General features: G+C 52.3%; 1 protein-coding gene across 1 annotated transcript in view; it reads right to left on the bottom strand.

Moving 5' to 3' along the window:
* The window catches only part of LOC139260440 (striated muscle-specific serine/threonine-protein kinase-like), a 458414-nt gene that overhangs the window by 205670 nt on the left and 228467 nt on the right, over positions 1-24277 (bottom strand). Inside the window, exons 11-15 of the mRNA XM_070877003.1 lie at positions 19664-19822; positions 15798-15987; positions 13431-13660; positions 10129-10248; positions 1982-2086 (exon numbers count right to left, since the gene is read on the bottom strand). Of these exons, the coding sequence (XP_070733104.1) occupies positions 1982-2086; positions 10129-10248; positions 13431-13660; positions 15798-15987; positions 19664-19822 (804 nt within the window). The remainder of the gene's footprint in view (positions 1-1981; positions 2087-10128; positions 10249-13430; positions 13661-15797; positions 15988-19663; positions 19823-24277) is intronic.

The following is a 24277-nucleotide window of genomic DNA, read 5'->3' as shown; positions in this document are numbered from 1 at the left end:
TGCTTGTGTTGTACGATCCATGTAAACGTTTGGTACTAGCATGTGATGCGTCGTCGTACGGGATTGGGTGTGAATTGCAACAAGCTAATGAATCTGGGAAATTGCAACCGGTTGCTTATGCATCCAGAAATCTGTCTAAGGCCGAGAGAGCCTACAGTATGATCGAAAAGGAAGCGTTAGCGTGTGTTTATGGGGTAAAGATAATGCATCAATATCTGTTTGGGATCAAAGTTGAATTGGAAACCGACCACTTATAGCCCTCTTTTCTGAAAGTAAGGGGATAAATACCAACGCATCGGCCCGCATCCAGAGATGGGCGCTCACGTTGTCCGCATACAACTACGCCATCCGCCACAGGCCAGGCACAGAAAACTGTGCCGATGCTCTCAGTAGGCTGCCATTGCCCACCACCGGGGTGGAGATGGCACAGCCCGCAGATTTAGTTATGGTAATGGAAGCATTCGAGAGTGAGCAATCACCTGTTACCGCCCGACAGATTAGAACCTGGATGAGCCAGGACCCCTTACTGTCCTTAGTAAAAAACTGTGAGCTCCACGCGAGTTGGTCTAGTGTCCCGTTCGAGATGCAGGAAGAAGTAAAGCCGTACCAGTGGTGCAAAGATGAAATGTCTATACAGGCAGACTGCCTCCTATGGGGCAATCGGGTAGTTGTACCAAAAAAGGGCAGGGACACTTTCATTAGTGACCTCCACAGTACCCACCCAGACATCGTAATGATGAAAGCGATAGCCAGATCCCACGTGTGGTGGCCCGGTATCGATGCAGACTTAGAGTCCTGCGTGCACAAATGTAACACATGTTCCCAGTTAAGCAATGCACCCAGGGAGGCGCCGCTAATTTTATGGTCCTGGCCCTCCAAACCATGCCATGCACGGCCTGCCTGATGTCCTTGTGAGTGACAACGGGCCGTGCTTCACCAGTGCCGAATTCAAAGAGTTCATGACCCGCAATGGGATCAAACATGTCACTTCTGCCCCGTTCAAACCAGCGTCCAATGGTCAGGCAGAGAGAGCAGTTCAAACAATCAAGCAAGGCTTGAAGAGGGTAACTGAAGGCTCACTACAGACTCGCCTATCCCGAGTCCTGCTCAGTTACCGCACAAGACTCCACTCGCTCACTGGGGTTACCCCGCTGAACTGCTCATGAAAAGGGCACTTAAGACAAGGCTCTTGTTAATCCACCCTGATCTACTCGAACAGGTAGAGAGCAGGCGGCTTCAACAGAATACATATCATGATCGCGCAAATGTGTCACGTGAAATTGAGATTAATGATCCTATATCTGTGTTAAACTATGGACAAAGTCCCAAGTGGCTTCCCGGCACTGTCGTGGCCAAAGAGGGCAGTAGGGTGTTTCAGGTCAAACTTTCAAATGCACTCACCTGCATGAAACACTTGGACCAAATCAAACTCAGGTTTACGGACTATGCAGAACAACCCACAATAGACCCTTCTTTTTCGACCCTCCAACACACACACACACACGTGGCAACCGATCCAGCGGTTGACCACGAAGCAGAACCCATCACCCCCAGCAGCCCAGCAGGACTCACCGCCCCCAGCAGCCTTGCAAGGCCAGCTGCGCAGCAGCCCAGCGAGGGCCCAACAAACTACTCACCAACACCAGCATCTGCACCGAGACGATCAACCAGGGAAAGGAAGGCCCCAGATCGACTCACATTGTAAATAGTTACACCATTGACTTTGGGGGGGGGGGGGGGGGGGAGTGTTGTTATATATGTAAACCTGTAAATACGCTGTTTAACCACCAGAGGGCTCATCATCTGGAGTCCCAAGGGATCCCACAATCCCTTGGGAGCACCTGTACATAAGAAGGCCTCACAGGCTGGCGAGGCACTCTGGAGACCTGAATAATGGTCACACGTTACTTTGAGCTCACAGTATCTGGTCAGATTCTTTATGCAAGACATAACACGTACGATGGGCGATAATGAATGTTACCTATCGACGGGTCAAGCTTCTTCGGTTTGTTCCACTTCAGCGTCACTGTCCGACCAGTCACTCCGGCCACCACAGCCGGCCCATTGGGTGGGTCGGGCACCACATCTGGATTGAAGGCAAACAACATGAACAACAATATTCAACAACAAACACTGCCACCTCCGCACCCTGCACACAAGGTTAGCCCAGCAAGCAGCAGCGGACAAACTGCACAGAACACCACTGGCAGCAAACACACAATCTCCCCTCGGCCTGTCGCTGAAGGAGGCGGAATCATGCACCAACACAGGGCGCCCATCGAGGGCAAACAGTTCAAAGCCACAAGGCACCCCACACAACAAGTCAGACAAGAGTCACCTTTGGAACACAATTCTCAACATCTAATCCCCCCGAACCCCTCGATTAGATTCCAGCCTGTAACTCACTCCCGGGTATCTGTTATTCTATATAAGAACATAAGAATTAGGAACAGGAGTAGGCCATCTAGCCCCTCGAGCCTGCTCCGCCATTCAACAAGATCATGGCTGATCTGGCCGTGGACTCAGCTCCACTTACCCGCCCGCTCCCCGTAACCCTTAATTCCCTTATTGGTTAAAAATCTATCTATCTGTGACTTGAATACATTCAATGAGCTAGCCTCAACTGCTTCCTTGGGCAGAGAATTCCAGATTCACAACCCTCTGGGAGAAGAAATTCCTTCTCAACTCGGTTTTAAATTGGCTCCCCCGTATTTTGAGGCTGTGCCCCCTAGTTCTAGTCTCCCCGACCAGTGGAAACAACCTCTCTGCCTCTATTTTGTCTATCCCTTTCATTATTTTAAATGTTTCTATAAGATCACCCCTCATCCTTCTGAACTCCAACGAGTAAAGACCCAGTCTACTCAATCTATCATCATAAGGTAACCCCCTCATCTCCGGAATCAGCCTAGTGAATCGTCTCTGTACCCCCTCCAAAGCTAGTATATCCTTCCTTAAGTAAGGTGACCAAAACTGCATGCAGTACTCCAGGTGCGGCCTCACCAATACCCTATACAGTTGCAGCAGGACCTCCCTGCTTTTGTACTCCATCCCTCTCGCAATGAAGGCCAACATTCCATTCGCCTTCCTGATTACCTGCTGCACCTGCAAACTAACTTTTTGGGATTCATGCACAAGGACCCCCAGGTCCCTCTGCACCGCAGCATGTTGTAATTTCTCCCCATTCAAATAATATTCCCTTTTACTGTTTTTTTTCCCAAGGTGGATGACTTCACACTTTCCAACATTGTATTCCATCTGCCAAACCTTAGCCCATTCGCTTAACCTATCCAAATCTCTTTGCAGCCTCTCTGTGTCCTCTACACAACCCGCTTTCCCACTAATCTTTGTGTCATCTGCAAATTTTGTTACACTACACTCTGTCCCCTCTTCCAGGTCATCTATATATATTGTAAACAGTTGTGGTCCCTGTGGCACACCACTAACCATCGGTTTCCAACCCGAAAAGGACCCATTTATCCCGACTCTCTGCTTTCTGTTCGCCAGCCAATTCTCTATCCGTATAACCCTCCCGAACCGCTCGATTAGATTCCAGCCTGTAACTCACTCCCGGGTATCTGTTATTCTATATATAACCCCCCCCCCCCGAACCCCTCGATTAGATTCCAGTCTGTAACTCACTCCCGGGTATCTGTTATTCTATATATAAACCTCCGAAACCCCTAGATTAGATTCCAGCCTGTAACTCACTCCCGGGTATCTGTTATTCTATATATAAACCCTCCTGAACCCCTCGATTAGATCCCTGCCTGTAACTCACTCCTAGTTATCCGTTATTCTATATATAAACCCTTCTGAACCCCTCGATTAGATTCCAGCCTGTAACTCACTCCCGGGTACCCATTATTCTGTATATAAACCCCCCGAACCCCTCAATTAGATTCCAGCCTGTAACTCACTCCCGGGTATCTGTTACTCTATATATAAACCCTCCGAACCCCTTGATTAGATTCTAGCCTGTAACTCACTCCCGGGTATCTGTTATTCTATATATAAACCCCCCCGACCCCCTCGATTAGATTCCAGCCTGTAACTCACTCCCGCGTATCTGTTATTCTATATATAAACCCCCCGAACCCCTCGATTAGATTCCAGCCTGTAACTCACTCCCGGGAATCTGTTATTCTATATATAAACCCCCCAAACCCCTCAATTAGATTCCAGCCTGTAACTCACTCCCGGGTATATGTTATTCTATATATAAACCCCCCGAACCCCTCGATTAGATTCCAGCCTGTAACTCACTTCTGGGTATCTGTTACTCTAACCTCATTAAGTGGTCATCCACTGACAGCGAGACAAGCAGGAGTCAGGAATGAGCACATTCCTCCTCTCCCAGAGCACGGCCGGGCTGCAGCAGATAGCACCCATTGCCGCTTCCCGAGTTTGATGCTGCCTCAAGTTATAATTGATTACTTAGCAAATTAATTCAATGCCCCTCCTCTCCCGATCTTTCTCCTCCGCCATCAACACCTCCGATGTCAGCCTGGAATCTCATTCCCATCCACATTGTGTTCAACGTTGCAGATATATTCCTGGGAACTTGCAAAGTCATTCTTATAATCATTCCATTCCCCTGAGGCCTGAAGATTTCTGAGTAAACTAATATAGTTGTTGAACACTCAGTCCTGTTATACACACAGTCGGTGCTGGGACACTCAGTCCTGGAGAAATACCCCCAATGATGCCTCCGCAACTTCCTACAAATCCCCTGGGAGGACAGATGCACCAATGTTAGCGTCCTTGACCAGGCCCCAACATCCCCAGCATCGAAGCGCTGACCACACTTGATCAGCTCCGCTGGGCAGGCCACATTGTCCTCATACCAGACACGAGACTCCCAAAGCAAGCGCTCTACTCGGAACTCCTTCACGGCAAACGAGCCAAAGGTGGGCATAGGAAACGTTATAAGGACACCCTCAAAGCCTCCCTGATAAAGTGCAACATCCCCACCGACACCTGGGAGTCCCTGGCCAAAGACCAGTCCGCCCTAGGTGGAGGAAGTGCATCCGGGAGGGCGCTGAGCACCTCGAGTCTCATCGCCGAGAGCATGCAGAAACCAAGCGCAGGCAGCGGAAGGAGCGTGCAGCAAACCAGTCCCACCCTCCCCTTCCCTCAACCACTGTCTGTCCCACCTGTGACAGAGACTGTGGTTCTCGTATTGGACTGTTCAGCCAGCTAAGGACTCATTCTAAGAGTGGAAGCAAGTCTTCCTCGATTCCGAGGGACTGCCTCTGATGATGACACACGGTCAGTGCTGGGACACTCAGTCCTGTTATACACAGTCAGACCATTTGGCCCAGCGGGTCCATGCCGGGGATTATGATCCACACGAGCCTCCTCCCACCCCTCTCCATCTCACCCCATCAACACATCTGTAATATCTATAGCTCCACACCGTGGACACCTGTTTTACAGCAGCTAGTGCTGTAAATAAAGAGCAGGTCACCTGACCAGCAGGTCAGAAGATTCCGGAACCTGCAACTATCTTAAAGGTTGTGTGTTGTGTGCTCTCCGAATATATGACATTTGGCGACGAGAATGTAATGTAATCGGATAAAACAAAGCTGAAATTTTTGTTGGTGAAGGATTCAGCCAGCCGACAGAGACTTTGAGAGCTTCTCTGTTTTGAAAACAGCTACAAATGTGAGGTAAATTATGAGCACACTTGGTTAAACTGCCAGATTCAAAATGGCTACCCCTAGGGGAGTTATTGGGCACTGAAACCCCCAAAACTGAACCCCCAACAAGACTGTGAAAGTTTCAGAGCATATGTGGATCGGCTAGAAATGTTTTTCACTGCAAATCATATCATCGAAATTCCTGGTAATGAAGACAAAAATTGGGCAGTGTTGGAATGAAAAAGAGCTAAATTCTTAAATGAGGCCGGGCCCGAGTTGTATGAAATGCTGGTAAATTTGCTTGTGCCTGACAAGCCAAAGGATACAAAGCTGAAACAGATTAACATTACAGCCCCGTTCCATTAGAAATTGCTGAAAGTTATCGTTTCGGAATACGAAATCAGAAGGCCGAAGAAACTATCAGTGAGTGCATTGTAGCATTAAAATAGCTATCTGCTCACTGTCAGTTCGGACACTTTCAGAACTGAGCATTGCGAGACCGCTTTGTTTGTGGGATGAAAAATGATGCGATCAGAAGGAAGTTATTGACGACGCCTAACTTTGACTTTTGATTTAGCTTGTCAGACAGCTAGGTCGATGAGCATGGCCGACCAATATTCCCAAGAATTTCATACTAATTTCAGTCATCAGACAACCGAGGCGAATCGCCTGTAGGTTCAAAGTAAAAGGCGGTGGGGGCCCAAAGTCTCAGAAACTGGAAATGGGAACAGAGCGTTGAAGTCCTGCTATCAGTGCCTGAGACAACACATTGCTCAAAGTTGTCCATATGTGAAGGCAGAGTGTTTCTTCTGCAGGAAAACTGAGCATCTTGCGAAGGCATGCCGACTGAAAGCTAAACCAACTTTCAAAGCTATTAGAAATCCCCAGAGATGACATAGCATGGAAGAACAACAACAGGACGAGGAGATGTTAGAGTTAAACGTCATCAGGAGCACGAGGTTAACGGATGGAGACTTGGAAAGTATCATAATCCACATAGATGTTGCAGGATTGAACATACCCTTGGAAATCAACACTGGTGCATCCATGAGTGTAGTACCAGAGTCGCTATAACTCGTCAAATTGCGGGATTTCCCATTGGAGAAAGCCAAGATAGAGCTGCGAGGCTACTCGGGAGAGAACATTCCGGTGGTAGTTTGTATCATCATCATAGACAGTCCCTCGGAATCGAGGAAGACTTGCTTCCACTCCTAAAATGAGTTCTTAGGTGGCTGTACAGTCCAATACGAGAGCCACTGTCCCTGTCACAGGTGGGATAGATATTTGTCGGGGAAACCGGGGGGGGGGGGGAGGTGGGACTGGTTTGCCGTACGCTCCTTCCGCTGCTTGCGCCTGATCTCTTCATGCTCACAGCGATGAGACTCAAGGAGCTCAACACCCTCCCGGATGGACTTTCTCCATCTCGGGTGGTCTTCGGCCAGGGTCTCCCAGATGTTAGTCGTGATGTTGCACTTTACCAGGGAGGCTTTGAGGGTGTCCTTATAACGTTTCTGTTGTCCACCTTTGGCTCGTTTGCCTTGAAGGAGCTCCGCATAAAGCATTTGTTTCGGGAGTCTCGTGTCTGGCATGCGAATCATGTGGCCTGCCCAGCGAAACTGATCGAGTGTGGTCAGTGCTTCAGTGCTAGGGATGTTAGCCTGGAAGAGGCACTGATGTTGGTGTGTCTGTCCTTCCAGGGGATTTGCAGGATCTTGCGGAGACATCGTTGGTGATATATCTCCAGCGACTTGATGTGTCTTCTGTAAGTCGTCCATGCCTCTGAGCCATACAGGAGGACGGGTATTACTACAGCCCTGTAGACCATGAGCTTGGTGGTAGGTTTGAGGACCTGGTCTTCAAACACTCTTTTCCTCGGGCAGTCGAAGGCTGCACTGGCGCACTGGAGGCAATGTTGAATCTCTGCCTTTGTTGATAAGAGGCTCCCGAGGTATGGGAAATGGTCCACATTGTTGAGGGCCGCACCGTGAATCTTGATGACTGGGGGGCAGTGCTGTGTGGCGGGGTCAGGCTGGTGGAGGACCTTTGTCTTACGGATGTTAAACGTAAGGCCCATGCTTTCGTACGCCTCAGTGAATACATTGACTATATCCTGGATTTCAGCCTCTGAATGTGCGCAGACGCAGGCGTCGTCCGCGTACTGTAGCCCAACGACAGAGGTTGGGGCGATCTTGGACCTGGCCTGGAGGCAGCGTAGGTTAAACAGCTTCCCACTGGTTCTGTAGTTTAGTTACACTCCAGCGAGGAGCTTGTTGACAGTGAGATGGAGCATGGCGGCGAGGAAGATTGAGAAGAGGGTTGGGGCGATGACGCAGCCCTGTTTGACCCCGGTCCGGACGTGGATTGGGTCTGTAACGGATCCGTTGGTAAGGATCACGGCCTGTATGTCGTCGTGGAGCAGGCGGAGGATGTTGACAAACTTTTGGGGGCGCCCAAAATGGAGGAGGACGCTCCATAGACCCTCACGGTCAACAGTGTCAATTGCCTTTGTAAGATCGAAAAAGGCCATGTATAAGGGCTGGCGCTGCTCCCGGCATTTTTCCTGCAGCTGTCGTGCTGCAAAGATCATGTCCGTTGTTCCCCGTAGGGGACGAAATCCGCACTGTGACTCCGGGAGGAGCTCCTCGGCCACAGGGAGAAGACGGTTGAAGAGAACTCTAGCGACAACCTTCCCAGTGGCTGATAACAGGGAGATTCCCCTGTAGTTGCCGTAGTCGGACTTGTCCCCTTTTTAAAAATGGTCACGATCACTGCATCACTGAGATCTCCCGGCATGCTCTCCTCCCTCCAAATGAGAGAGATGAGGTCATGTATCCGTGCCAACAACGCCTCTCCGCCATATTTTAGCGCCTCAGCAGGAATTCCATCCGCACCCGTAGCCTTGCTGTTCTTCAGCTGTTTTATGGCTTTGCCTGCCTCGTGCAATGTTGGGGTTTCACTGAGGTGGTGGCGGGTTGCATGCTGCGGGATGGAGTTGAGAACACTTGAGTCAAAGGCAGAGTCTCGATTGATCTTCAAAGTGCTCCTTCCAGCGGGCCTTGACAGCCTCGGTGTCCTTGATGAGTGTTTCCCCTGCTCTTTGCCAAGAGTGGGGGTGGGGCCTGAGGAGTTTGGACCGTAGGTGGCCTTGACTGCGATGAAGAACCCTCGTGTGTCGTGGCTGTTGGCCAGTTGTTGTATCGTCTGCGCTTTCTCCATCCACCACCTGTTCTTTAGGTCCTGGGCTTTTTGTTGGACCTCAGCCTTGAGCCGTCTGTAACGTTGCTTTGTAGCTCCCGAGTTTGGCTGTTGCTTGAGGCTCAAAAATGCTCTGCGCTTACGATCTATTAGTTCTTTTCACAAGCACTGGTTATGGAGGCCTGGAGGGCAGACCAAGCGCTGGGGGCATTCAGCATCTCAGGGTCATCAAGGCACGCCAGATTGGCTGTAGGTCATATCACCGTACGATCAAGTTCAGAGCTTGCCTCTAATAGTAGTGGCAGGAGACAAGCCTGCCTTACAAGGAAGAAATTGGTTGGGATCTCTGAAGCTGGATTGGAATGAGATTTCTCGTGTGGAAACAAGGTTTGCATCAACGGATGATGTCATCAAGAAGTATGCGAAGGTGTTCTGTGAAACGGGCAGTCCGAACCCAGGCTTCAAGGCGAGTGTCAGGATACAGAAGGACGCTAGATCGGTTTATTGCAAGCCATGTCCCATACCATATGCACTCAAGGAGAAAGTTGAGCGAGAACTCAAAAGACTAGAAACTGAGAACATTATTTCTAAGATAGATGATGTCATTGGGCTACACCCATTGTTGTTGTAGCAAGTCTTCCTCGATTGCGAGGGACTGACTATGATGAAAATGTTGGCCCAGCCTAATCCCACTTTCTAGCTCTGGGTCCGTAGCCCTGTGGGTTACGGCACTTCAGGTGCACATCCAGGTACTGTTTAAATGCGGTGAGGGTTTCTGCCTCTACCACCCTTTCAGGCCGTGAGTTCCAGACCCCCACCCCCCTCTGGGTGAAACACAGGGTGACCAGAACCGCCCAATCCCTGTGGATCGCGACCTCTCACCCTGCGCCAATCTGAACCATAGGCGGTCGCTCGAACGAAGGTGACTTGCTTCCACACGAGCTCACACATGTTTCAACGAAGGACCCGATGTTCCAGGTCCAATTGAGGGGGTTGCCAGATGCCTGTGCGTGGATTTGTTTTTAACGTGTGGTGACACCACGTGTGGTGTCTCACCCAGCCACCACGCGGGCCTGAATAACTTGCCACTCGCTTCGCGCCCCCTACTCTCTCTCTCTGCGTTCTGTACCCGGCTCGCTACCCAACCAGCCCTGTGTCTCTCCCCATGCCGGCAGCTCGGGACGGGTGGGGGGGGGGTTGAGGTTGCTAACGGGTCGAGCCGCTGGGTGGCCCTGACTCCCCACTGCCCCACCCCCGGTGACTCTTGACAGTTACAGACAGCGTGGGGTCTTACCGGAGACGTATATGTGGGCGTAGCTGGTGGCCTTCCCCAACTTGTTGGCTATGACACTTTTATAAACGCCCGCGTGTGTGTGCTCAACACTGCGAATGACCAAGCGATGGATGTCTTTATCTGTGGCGGAGAGAAGCCATGGTGATGAAACCGTTAAGAGCCATGAGATGGGTAGCAAGCAGGAGCGCGTGGGACAATCGTCTGGCCCGCGAGGGGGGGGGGGCGGAGGGGGGAGGTGGGCGAGCCTCCCCTTAAATGTACCTCTATTTTTGCCTCACCTACTCCCTGTAGCAGTGAGTCCCACATTCTCATCACTCCCTGAGCAAAGCTGTTTCTCCTGAGTTCCCTATTTGTGACTGTCTGATATTTATGGCCCCCGGTTTTGGTCCTCTACAAGTGGAAAAATCTTCATAGAACCATAGAAATTTACAGCCCAGAAGGAGGCCCATCGTGTCCGCTGAGATCGGTGAGGTTTTTGGACACTAAGGGATCATAGGGGTCGGCGGGAAAATGGAGCTGAGGTCGAAGGTCAACCATGATTTGGTCGACCAAGAGCTACCCAGCCTAATCCCACTTTCCAGCTCTCGGTCCGTAGCCCTGTAGGTTACGGCACTTCAGGTGCACATCCAAGTACTTTTTAAATGTGGGGAGGGTCTCTGCCTCTACCACCCTTTCAGGCCGTGAGTTCCAGACCCCCACCACCCTCTGGGTGAAGAAATTTCCCCTCAAATCCCCTCTAAATCTCCCCCCAATTACTTTAATACTCTGTCCCCTGGTTGTTGACCCCTCTTCTGGGAAACAGGTCATAAGAACATAAGAAATAGGAGCAGGAGTTGGCCATATGGCCCCTCGAGCCTGCTCCGCCATTTAATACGATCATGGCTGATCCGATCATGGACTCAGGTCCATTTCCCTACCCGCTCCCCATAACCCCTTATCGGTTCCCTTATAGGTCCTTCCTATCCACTCTATCTAGGTCCTTCATAATTTTATACACCTCAATAAGGTCTCCCCTCAGCCTCCTCTGTTCCAAAGAAAACAACACCAGCCTATCCAATCTTTCCCCATAGCTAAAATTCTCCAGTCCCGGCAACATCCTGGTAAATCTCCTCTGCACCCTCTCCAGTGCAATCGCATCTTTCCTGTAATGTGACCAGAACTGCACGCAGTACTCCAGCTGTGGTCTAACCAGTGTTTTATACAGTTCAAGCATAACCTCCCTGCTCTTGTATTCCGCGCCCTGGTTTAAGCGGGAACTCTAACCCACGCCCCGCCCGGGTCAGGTGACCTAGCGATGGGCACCGCTAGACCCAGTGCTCGCCCACCTCCGCAGGAACGGGGACAGTCCTTACCCGCACAGGGCTGCCTGGCGCGGGGTATCTGCAGGGTTCAGGGTGGTCCCCAAGAGCAGACCGTACCCGAGAGGGCTGTGGATACTGGGGCGTTGAGCATATTCAAGGCTGAGATCGATGAGGTTATTGGACACTAAGTGATACGGGGATCGGGCGGGAAAGTGGAGTTGAGGTCGAAGATCAGCCCTGATCTCATCGAATGGCGGAGCAGGCTCGAGGGACCGAATGGCCGACTCCTGCTCCGATTTCTTAACAACAACTTGTATTTATATAGCGCCTTTAACATAGTAAAACTGTCCCAAGGCGCTTCACAGGAGGGTTAAAAGACAAGAAAATAAATTTGACACCGAGCCACATAACTGGAAATCAGCGCAGGTGACCAAAAACTTGGTCAAAGAGGTAGGTTTTAAAGGAGGGTAGAGAGGCGGAGAGGTTTAGGGAGGGAGTTCCAGAGCTTGGGGCCCAGGCAACAGAAGGCACGGCCACCGATGGTGGAGCGATTATAATCAGGGATGGTCAGGAGGGCAGAATTAGAGGAGCGCAGACATCTCGGGGGGTTGTGAGGCTGGAGGAGATTACAGAGATAGGGAGGGGCGAGGGCCATGGAGGGATTTTTAAACAAGGATGAGAATTTTGAAATCGAGGCGTTGCTTAACCGGGAGCCAATGTAGGTCAGTGAGCACAAGGGGTGATGGGTGAGCGGGATTGGGTGCGAGTTAGGATACGGGGCAGCAAGCACAGGGGGTGATGGGTGAGCGGGATTGGGTGCGAGTTAGGACACGGGGCAGTGAGCACAGGGGTTGATGGGTGAGTGGGATTGGGTGCGAGTTAGGATACGGGGCAGCGAGCACAGGGGGTGATGGGTGAGCGGGACTCGGCGCAAGTTAGGACACGGGGCAGTGAGCACAGGGGGTGATGGGTGAGCGAGACCTGGTGTGAGTTAGGACACGGGGCAGTGAGCACAGGGGGTGATGGGTGAGCGGGACCCGGTGTGAGTTAGGACACGGGTCAGTGAGCACAGGGGGTGATGGGTGAGCGGGACTGGCTGCGAGTTAGAACATGGGGCAGTGAGCACAGGGGGTGATGGGTGAGCGGGACTTGGTCTGAGTTAGAACACGGGGCAGCGAGCACAGGGGGTGATGGGTGAGTGGGACTTGGTGTGAGTTAGGACACGGGGCAGTGAGCACAGGGGGTGATGGGTGAGCGGGACTTGGTGTGAGTTAGGACACGGGGCAGTGAGCACAGGGGGTGATGGGTGAGCGGGACCTGGTGTGAGTTAGGACACGGGGCAGCGAGCACAGGGGGTGATGGGTGAGCGGGACTTGGTGTGAGATAGGACACGGGTCAGTGAGCACAGGGGGTGATGGGTGAGCGGGACCCGGTGTGAGTTAGGACACGGGTCAGTGAGCACAGGGGGTGATGGGTGAGCGGGACTGGGTGCGAGTTAGAACACGGGGCAGCGAGCACAGTGGGGTGATGGGTGAGCGGGACCTGGTGTGAGTTAGGACACGGGGCCGCCGAGTTTTGGATCAGCTCTAGTTTACGTAGGGTAGAACGTGGGAGGCCAGCCAGGAGTGCGTTGGAATGGTGAAGTCTGGAGGTAGCAAAGGCACGGACAAGATTATATTTTTAATGTTCTTAATTCCGAGCGACCTCAAGGTCCACGGGCCCCAATTGAAATTCTGGACCATCCCACCAATATTCAGCAGCAAACGGGGTTCCCAGTGATGACCCAGGGGGATCCATGCTGGGGGAGGGGACAGGGAGCAGCGTTTGATCGGGAAGCATATGCCTGGTGACGCTGGCTGTCACGGTGATGATGGTGAGCTGCCGGATGTGGTGATGGAGATTACTGCGTCGCGTTTTGGGGAAGCAACCATGACGACTGAGCGGTGGGACAGGTGCCCCCGCCGACGGCGGATGCGGAGGGGAGGGGGCGGATTTACGTACATTGCGTCATGCGCCGATCCTCGGTGCTCTCGAGTCGGTGCCCGTTGTGGCACCAGGTGATGGTGGGGTAGGGCAAGCCCGTCACCTGGCACTCCAGCACTGCGTCCTTCCCTTCCGTCACCTCGATGTTCTGGATGGGCTTGATGAAGTCCGGCATGGTGAAGCGCTCCATCTCATTCTCCGGGATCTCGGGTTCCTCGGGGATGGAGGGCATCTTCTCCAGCTTGGCCCTGGGGTGGGGTGGGGGGGGGGGGTGGGGGAAGAGAGGGAGAGAGAGGTAGAGAGATAGAGAGAAGAAGACAGGAGATTGGGCGGCGAGGGAGTGGGTGGCTGGTCGGTAATGGCGGTCCCCTCTCGCGGGTGGGGTGATCGCAGCGGTTGCCGTGACGATGTGTGACAGACGTGGACTGGTTCCCCCCCCCCCACCTGATGTCTTTGCTCCTGCTCTTTAGACCACCGGGACACTCGAGTAAAAGAGATTGACCAGTCACCAGGGAACTCGGGCTTGAGGGATCTACTGACCATCTGGGAACTCGGACACGAGGGATCTACTGACCATCTGGGAACTCGGACACGAGGGATCTACTGACCATCTGGGAACTCGGACACGAGGGATCTACTGACCACCAGGGAACTCGGACACGAAGGATCTACTGACCACCAGGGAACTCGGACACGAGGGATCTACTGACATCTGGGAACTCGGACACAAGGGATCCACTGACCATCTGGGAACTCGGACACAAGGGATCCACTGACCATCTGGGAACTCGGACACGAGGGATCTACTGACCATTGGGGAACTCGGACACGAGGGATCTACTGACCATCTGGGAACTCGGACACGAGGGATCTACTGACCACAAGGGAACTCGGGCTTGAGGGATCTACTGACCATCAGGGAACTCGGACACGAGGGATCGACTGACCATCGGGGAACTCGGACACGAGGGATCTACTGACCACAAGGGAACTCGGGCTTGAGGGATCAACTGACCATCAGGAAACTCGGACACGAGGGATCGACTAACCATCGGGGAACTCGGACATGAGGGATCTACTGACCACAAGGGAATTCGGGCTTGAGGGATCGACTGACCGTCAGGGAACACGGACACGCGGGATCTACTGACCATCTGGGAACTCGGACACGAGGGATCTACTGACTACAAGGGAACTAGGACATGAGGGATCTACTGACGACCAGAGAACTCTGACTTGAGGGATCTACTGACAATCAGGGTCCTCGGACACGAGGGATCTACTGGTCACCAGGGAACTAGGGCATGAGGGATCTACTGACCACCAGGGAACGTGGATGTAAGGAATCTACTGACTACCTGGGAACTTGGACACAAAGGATCTCCTGACCAGAGGAGCTCAGACACGGGGGTCCCACGGACCACCAGAGAACTCTCCAGGGTGCTGAAGCGTGTGAATCTCATCTTGTGGTACTTCCGACAAAAGGTCCTCCCATGCTCAACCGTGCTGCATTACACACAGACAATCCAGGCCTTGACTCCCAGTGCAGTACTGAGGGAGTGCCGCACTGTCAGAGGGGCAGTACTGAGGGAGCGCCGCACTGTCGGAGGGGCAGTACTGAGGGAGCGCCGCACTGTCGAAGGGGCAGTACTGAGGGAGTGCCGCACTGTCAGAGGGGCAGTACTGAGGGAGTGCCGCACTGTCAGAGGGGCAGTACTGAGGGAGCGCCGCACTGTCGGAGGGGCAGTACTGAGGGAGCGCCGCACTGTCGGAGGGGCAGTACTCAGGGAGTGCCGCACTGTCGGAGGGGCAGTACTGAGGGGGTGCCGCACTGTCAGAGGGGCAGTACTGAGGGAGTGCCGCACTGTCAGAGGGGCAGTACTGAGGGAGCGCTGCACTGTCGGAGGGGCAGTACTGAGGGAGTGCTGCACTGTCAGAGGGGCAGTACTGAGGGAGCGCCGCACTGTCGGAGGGGCAGTACTGAGGGAGCGCCGCACTGTCGGAGGGGCAGTACTGAGGGAGCGCCGCACTGTCGGAGGGGCAGTACTGAGGGAGCGCCGCACTGTCGGAGGGGCAGTACTGAGGGAGCGCCGCACTGTCGGAGGGGCAGTACTGAGGGAGCGCCGCACTGTCGGAGGGGCAGTACTGAGGGAGTGCTGCACTGTCGGAGGGGCAGTACTGAGGGAGTGCCGCACTGTCGGAGGGGCAGTACTGAGGGAGCGCCGCACTGTCAGAGGGGCAGTACTGAGGGAGCGCCACACTGTCAGAAAAGTGCTTCATTGACTGTGAAGCGCTTTGGGAGGTCCTGATGCGAAAGGCGCTATATAAATGCAATGCACCCATCCCCGTGTGTGCAATGCCGGACCCAGTCGCCGACATGCTTACATGGGCGAGGAGACCACGGGCCGTGGCTCCTCCACGTAGAGCTCGGCTGAGCAGAAGGCGTCGCCGTGGGAGTTCTGGGCGATGGCAGAGTACTCCCCCTCGTTGGTTGTCACTGCGTGCATGATGAGGAGCGAGTGCAACCCCTGGTCCCTCACGATCCGCACCTCCTCCGTCTCCACAACCTTCTCACCTGCCAGGCAGAGCGCAAGCTCGTTAAATCATCGCCGTTCAAAAATCATTACACGTGGCAACGCGGGTCGTTCAGTGCCGCCACAACAGACACGGGAATCGCAAGGACAATCTCAAACTTCGCGGACGTCACAAATCGGGGGATTTAATTAATAGCCGAGGAGGACAAGTTGATACAACGATGGTTCACCAGACTGATTCCCGGGATGGCAGGACTGACATATGAGGAGAGACTGGATCGACTGGGCCTGTATTCACTGGAGTTTAGAAGGATGAGAGGGAATCTCATAGAAACGTGTAAAATTCTGACGGGACTGGACAGGTTAGATGCAGGTAGAATGTTCCCGATGTTGGGGAAGTCCAGAACCAGGGGACACAGTCTGATAAGGGGTAAGCCATTTAGGACTGAGATGATGAGAAACTTCTTCACTCAGAGAGTTGTTAACCTGTGGAATTCCCTGCCGCAGAGAGTTGTTGAGTCCAGTTCATTGGATATATTCAAGAGGGAGTTAGATGTGGCCCTTACGGCTAAAGGGATCAAGGGGTATGGAGAGAAAGCAGGAAAGGGGTACTGAGGGAATGATCAGCCATGATCATATTGAATGGCGGTGCAGGCTCGAAGGGCTGAATGGCCTACTCCTGCACCTATTTTGTATGTTTCTATGTTTCTAACTTGCAAAATGGACCCTGTAATGTATGGGTTCTCTGCTTAAGAAGTCAAGAAGCTAAGAAGACAAGGTGGATGCAGAGAGGATGTTTCCAATAATGGGGGAGACTAGAACTAGAGGGCATAATCTTAGAATAGGGGGCTGCCCATTTAAAACTGAGATGAGGAGGAATTTCTTTTCTCAGAGGGTTGTAAATCTGTGGAATTCTCTGCCCCAGAGAACCGTGGAAGATGGGACATTGAATATAGATAGACAGTTTCGTAACCAATAAAAGAATAAGGGGTTATGGTGAGCAGGCAGAGAAGTGGAGCTGAGTCCATGATCGGATCAGCCATGATTTTATTAAATGGCGGAGCAGGCTCGAGGGGCCGTATGGCCTACTCCTGCTCTTATTTCTTATGTTCTTATTAAGAACTAGTTGGTTTATTAGCAAAGGTTTAACAATTGCACTGCACGTTACCAGTTCATCCACCAGGCTCACAACCACCTGCCCCATCGTGGATCCCCCGAACGCAACTGGCTGGGGTTTTATTGAGTCTTGTGAACATCACGTGACTTGCTAAGCCACTCACAACTCAACAGCTCGACAACTATTTTAAACTAAACTTTAAATCAAGTGCCTCCTTGTGGCAAGGGCACCAGAACCGGTAAATTTAGAAATTAACTGGGAACTTTGCCAATCAAATTAAAGTTTGGTTGCCGGGGGTGATGATGCACTCCAGTCCCTCCGGCGCCCACCTCTCGCGGAAGGCCGCGAGCGTACCGGTGGACATCGCGTGCTCCATCTCCAGGGACACCCTGGCCCGGATGTAACCGCGGAAGAGAGGCAGGCAGTCGGGCTGAACGACCCCCTCGACCGCCCGCTGCTTGGACCAATTAATGGCCACCTTGGCCAGGCCCAGGAGCAGTCCTACGAGGAGGCCTTCCGACCTGCCCGCTCCCCTCCGCACAGGATGCCCAAAGATCAGGAGCGTGGGACTGAAGTGCATCAACAGTTCTACAAACCTGTGAGTGTCCTTACCGGTGCATGCATTACTGGCGTGTAATTGTCAAATGAAGGTTAATAGCGATATGTGCAAGGTTCTGCATTTTGGTATGAGGAATAAGAAGGCCACCTACTCCTTCGAATGGGGGAGAGGTGGAAAGGGATCTCGGGGTTCACATTGACAGTGCAGGTTAATAAGGCCATTAAATAAGGAAGCCAATCGAGGGGTGCATTTCTAGAGGAGTTGAATTGAGAAGCAGAGAAGTTATGTTAAACCTGCAGAACCTTGGTTAGACCACACTTGGAGTTACTGTGCACAGTTCTGGTCTCCGTATTATAAAAAGGATATAGAGGCTCTGGAGAAGATGCAGAAAAGATTTGCAAGAATGATACCAGCACTGTGAGGTTATAACTATCAGGGCAGGCTGAACAGCTGGGGCTGTTTTCTCTGGACAAGAGAAGGCCGAGGGGTGAGCTGATGGAGGTTTTGAAAGTTATGAAAGGGGTTTGATAGGGCAGACAGAGAGATGATGTTCCCACTTGAGGTGGATGGGCAGGAAGGAGACCAGAACTAGGGGGCCATCAATATCAGACAGTCACTGATAAATCCCACGGGGAATTCAGGAGAAACTTCTTTACCCAGAGAGCGGTGAGAGTGTGGAACTCGCTGCCACAGGGAGGGGTTGAGGCGAATAGTATCGATACATTTAAGGGGAAGCTGGATAAACACATCGGGGGGAAAGGAACAGAGGGATATGGTGATGGGGTGAGATGGAGCGGGGTGGGAGGGGCCTGGTGTGGAGCATAAACCCCGGCACGGACACGCTGGGCCAGTAGAGCACTCCGTCAGCACTGTACTGGGAGTATCAGCCTGAATTTTGTGCTCGGGTATCTGAAGTGGGATTTGAACCCACAACCTTCTGACTCCCACCCACTAAGCCACGGCTGATACGTGAGGTAACGTACAATGGATTCCTGGAACAAGATACAAGCTGACACTCCCAGTGCAGTACTGAGGGAGCACCGCACTGTCGGAGGGGCAGTACTGAGGGAGCGCCACAGTGTCGGAGGGGCAGTACTGAGGGAGCGCCGCAGTGTCGGAGGGGCAGTACTGAGGGAGCGCCACAGTGTCGGAGGGACAGTACTGAGGGAATGCTGCACTGTCGGAGGGACAGTACTGAGGGAGCGCCGCACTGTCGGAGGGACAGTACTGAGGGAGCGCCGCAGTGTCGGAGGGACAGTACTGAGGGAGCGCCGCACTGTCGGAGGGGCAGTACTGAGGGAGCGCCACAGTGTCGGAGGGACAGTACTGAGGGAGCACCGCACTGTCGGAGGGACAGTACTGATGGAGCGCCGCACTGTCGGAGGGACGGTACTGAGGGAGCGCCGCACTGTCGGAGGGGCGGTACTGAGGGAGCACCGCAGTGTCGGAGGGGCGGTACTGAGGGAACGCTGCACTGTCGGAGGGGCGGTACTGATGGAGCGCCGCACTGTCGGAGGGGCGGTACTGAGGGAGCACCGCAGTGTCGGAGGGGCGGTACTGAGGGAACGCTGCACTGTCGGAGGGACAGTACTGAGGGAATGCTGCACTGGTGGAGGGACAATGCTGAGGGAGTGCTGTACTATTGGAGTGGCAGTACTGAGGGAGCGCGCACTGTCGGAGGTGCCGTCTTTCAGATGAGACGTTAAACCGAGGCCCCGTCTGCTCCCTCAGGTGGATGTAAAAGATCCCAGGGCACTATTTCGAAGAAGAGCAGGGGAGTTATTCCCGGTGTCCTGGGGCCAATATTTATCCCTCAATCAACATCACAAAAAAACAAATTAGAATTTATCACACGGTTTTTTGTGGGAGCTTGCTGTGCGCAAATTGGCTGCCACATTACACAGCGACTGCGCTCCAAAGGCACTTCATTGGCTGTGAAGCGCTTTGAAACGTCCCGAGGTGGTGAAAAGGCGCTATACAAATGCAGGTTCTCCCTTTGGGCTTCGACGGTGCCGATGGCGGCGGTGATGGCCGGAATTACCAAAGTGCATCCAGACGACGGTCGGCGGAGGGGTCCCGCTCACTTTGACGACGAGATGGGCCGTCCTGCCCTCGATCACGACGACATCTTCCAGCTTCCTGGTGAAGAGCGGAGAGACTGAGGGCAGGACTGTCAGCTGGGCACTGCAGGTTTTCTCATCTGTGGAGGGGGGGGGGAAGGGGGAAGAGACAGAATGTCAGGTTATACGCTTTTCCAGAAGGTGCAGAAAGAGACCACGAACTAAAAGTCAATTTAATACAAGCTTTTGGGATTGACTGGACAGAGGGACAAAAAGGGCGCCAGCGCGGGGCAGGTGGTGAGTCATCCCCAATTACGGAAAAGCTCTGCGGTTGAGAACCAGACCTGTTTATTCATAGAAACCCTGGATTGAATACATTTGATATAGCCAGTCAGTCATAGGCAGTCCCTCGGAGTCGAGGAAGACTTGCTTCCACTCTTAAAATGAGTCCTCAGGTGGCTGAACAGTCCAATACGTGAACCACAGTCCCTGTCACAGGTGGGACAGACAGTGGTTGAGGGAAGGGGAGGGTGGGACTGGTTTGCCGCACGCTCCTTCCGCTGCCTGCGCTTGGTTTCTGCATGCTCTCGGCGATGAGACTCGAGGTGCTCAGCGCCCTCCCGGATGCACTTCCTCCACTTAGGGCGGACTGGTCTTTGGCCAGGGACTCCCAGGTGTCGGTGGGGATGTTGCACTTTATCAGGGAGGCTTTGAGGGTGTCCCTGTAACGTTTCCTCTGCCCACCTTTGGCTCGTTTGCCGTGTAGGAGTTCCGAGTAGAGCGCTTGCTTTGGGAGTCTCGTATCTGGCATGCGAACAATGTGGCCCTGCCCAGCGGAGCTGATCGAGTGTAGTCAGTGCTTCGATGCTGGGGATGTTTGATATGAACCCACAGAAGAGCCCCTGAACTGATTGGCCGGAGGGGGGTTAAAATAATTCTCTCTGGAGACTCCAAGTCTGCAAGGAACCAGAACAACAAAGGGACCCCACAAGGTGCACATTTTTGGAGAACGGGGCACTTAAGATGAGGAGTTATCTTTTGCCCTTGTAGACTCTGTTTGCAAATTGGGGAATTCCAGGTCCATCATGGCAGTCAGTCAATCAAGATCACTACAAACATCATCATAGGCGGTCCCTCGAAGTGAGGATGACTTGCTTCCATGCCAAAAAGGGATGAGTTCACAGGTGTTTCAGTGAAGGACCTAATATTCCAGATCCTGAACTCCATCCTGAAGGGTGGAAGATGCCTGTGTGTGGATTTTTTTAACGTGGGGTGACCGTTGCACACCAGCCACCACACGGGCTTGACAGAGCGAGGTCTTGGTCCAGTGGCAAGGGTTAACCAGGACGACTGGAGACCAGCTCTGCTGCACAGACCTAGTGCGCCCACACATATCGCAGTGTGGGCTGGGCCCGTGCTGCCCCTGGGCCCCTGGCCCCGAGCTCTCACAGCTCCCCTGGGCCCCGGTGGTCTGTGTATTGGAGGGGTATATCAGAGAGCAGTTTTGGATAGCTCTCTCTCTCTCTCTCCTGTCCTCACCACAATGGAACATCAAGAGGAGCTGAGCCTTGCTCTTTCAACCCAGACAGACTTCGACTCAGACTGGGACTCGCGTACCGCAAGGCCGGTACGGAACCAGGTAACCGAGACGTATGGGAAGAAGCTGCAAGCAAGATCAAGGGCAATATAGGTGAACATTGCCAAGCCTGCACCCCCACAAGATCATTTAGCTGGGAGAGGGGGGGTGCCTGTATGTTCTGACCAAACCAGAGGGGGTTTAGTGTTGGAAGGGTCCGGTGATAGTTTACTTTACGGGAGGGTGTCTTTAGGTCGTGGTAAGTCAGCACGACAGGGGCTTGTTGGAGCTCAAAGGCAGCAGCTTCTTCTGACTCATGGGGAGGTTGAAGGCGGGCTGTCGTTTTCGCGAGGCTAATGGTGGAACGACGCAAATCGTCCAGCGCCTTGTGGCGATTGGTAACTTGTGAGGTTTCGCAATCTCTGTCCGAGGCTGAACCAGACTGTTCGCAACCCAGGTGTCATATTTGATCCTGAAATGAGCTTCCGACCACATATCCGCAGCATAACTAGGACCGCCTATTTCCACCTCCGTAACATCGCCCGTCTCCGCCCCCTGCCTCAGCTCATCCGCTACTGAAACCCTCGTCCGTGCCTTTGTTACCTCTAGACTTGACTATTCCAACGCACTCCTGGCTGGCCTCCTACATTCTACCCTACGTAAACTAGAGGTGATCCAAAACTCAGCTGCCTGTGTCCTAACTCGCACCAAGTCCTGCTCACCCATCACCCCCTGTGCTCACTGACCTACATTGGCTCCCGGTTAAGCAACGCCTCAATTTCAAAATTCTCATCCTTGTTTAAAAATCCCTCCATGGCCCTCGCCCCTCCCTATCTCTGTAATCCCCTCCAGCCCCCACAACCCTCCGAGATGTCTGCGCCCCTCTAATTCTGCCCTCCTGACCATCCATGATTATAATCGCTCCACCATCGGTGGCCGTGCCTTCTGTTGCCTGGGCCCCAAGCTCTGGAACTCCCTGCCCAAACCTCTCCACCTCCATTTAGACCCTCCTTAAAACCTCCCTCTTTGACAAAGCTTTTGGTCACCTGCCCTAATTTCTACTTATGCGGCTCGCTGTCAATTTTTTTGTCTCATAACCCTCCTGTGAAGCACCTTGGGACGTTTCACTACGTTAAAGGTGCTATATAAATACATAAGAACATAAGAATTAGGAACAGGAGTAGGCCATCTAGCCCCTCGAGCCTGCTCCGCCATTCAATAAGATCATGGCTGATCTGGCCGTGGACTCAGCTCCATTTACCCGCCCGCTCCCCATAACCCTTAATTCCCTTATTGGTTAAAAATCTATCTATCTGTGACTTGAATACATTCAATGAGCTAGCCTCAACTGCTTTCTTGGGCAGAGAATTCCACAGATTCACAACCCTCTGGGAGAAGAAATTCCTTCTCAACTCGGTTTTAAATTGGCTCCCCCGTATTTTGAGGCTGTGTCCCCTAGTTCTAGTCTCCCCGACCAGTGGAAACAACCTCTCTGCCTCCATCTTGTCTATCCCTTTCATTATTTTAAATGTTTCTATAAGATCACCCCTCATCCTTCTGAACTCCAACGAGTAAAGACCCAGACTACTCAATCTATCATCATAAGGTAACCCCCTCATCTCCGGAATCAGCCTAGTGAATCATCTCTGTACCCGCTCCAAAGCTAGTATATCCTTCCTTAAGTAAGGTGACCAAAACTGCACGCAGTACTCCAAGTGCGGCCTCACCAATACCCTATACAGTTGCAGCAGGACCTCCCTGCTTTTGTACTCCATCCCTCTCGCAATGAAGGCCAACATTCCATTCACCTTCCTGATTACCTGCTGCACCTGCAAACTAACTTTTTGGGATTCATGCACAAGGACCCCCAGGTCCCTCTGCACCTCAGCATGTTGTAATTTCCCCCCATTCAAATAATATTCCCTTTTACTGTTTTTTTTTCCAAGGTGGATGATCTCACACTTTCCGACATTGTATTCCATCTGCCAAACCTTAGCCCATTCGCTTAACCTATCTAAATCTCTTTGCAGCCTCTCTGTGTCCTCTACACAACCCGCTTTGCCACTAATCTTTGTGTCATCTGCAAATTTTGTTACACTACACTCTGTCCCTTCTTCCAGGTCATCTATGTATATTGTAAACAGTTGTGGTCCCAGCACCGATCCCTGTGGCACACCACTAACCACCGATTTCCAACCCGAAAAGGACCCATTTATCCCGACTCTCTGCTTTCTGTTTGCCAGCCAATTTTCTATCCATGCTAATACATTTGTGGCAACTTATCAAATGCCTTTTGGAAATCTAAATACACCACATCCATCGGTACACCTCTATCCACCATGCTCATTATATCCTCAAAGAATTCCAGTAAATTAGTTAAACATGATTTCCCCTTCATGAATCCATGTTGCGTCTGCTTGATTGCACTATTCCTATCTAGATGTCCCGCTATTTCTTCCTTAATGATAGCTTCAAGCATTTACCCCACTACAGATGTTAAACTAACCGGCCTATAGTTACCTGCCTTTTGTCTGCCCCCTTTTTTAAACAGAGGCGTTACATTAGCTGCTTTCCAATCCGCTGGTACCTCCCCAGAGTCCAGAGAATTTTGGTAGATTATAACGAATGCATCTGCTATAACTTCCGCCATCTCTTTTAATACCCTGGGATGCCTTTCATCAGGACCAGGGGACTTGTCTACTTTGAGTCCCATTAGCCTGTCCAGCACTACCCCCCTAGTGATAGTGATTGTCTCAAGGTCCTCCCTTCCCACATTCCTGTGACCAGCAATTTTTGGCATGGTTTTTGTGTCTTCCACTGTGAAGACCGAAGCAAAATAATTGTTTAAGGTCTCAGCCATTTCCACATTTCCCATTATTAAATCCCTCTTCTCATCTTCTAAGGGACCAACATTTACTTTAGTCACTCTTTTCCATTTTATATATCTGTAAAAACTTTTACTATCTGTTTTTATGTTTTGCGCAAGTTTACTTTCGTAATCTATCTTTCCTTTCTTTAT

This window comes from Pristiophorus japonicus, chromosome 3 (genome assembly GCF_044704955.1).
Source record: "Pristiophorus japonicus isolate sPriJap1 chromosome 3, sPriJap1.hap1, whole genome shotgun sequence".
In the NCBI taxonomy this organism is placed as follows: domain Eukaryota; kingdom Metazoa; phylum Chordata; class Chondrichthyes; family Pristiophoridae; genus Pristiophorus; species Pristiophorus japonicus.
The sequence above is the reverse complement of the archived record's forward strand: the minus strand, read 5'-3'. Positions and strand labels throughout refer to the sequence as shown.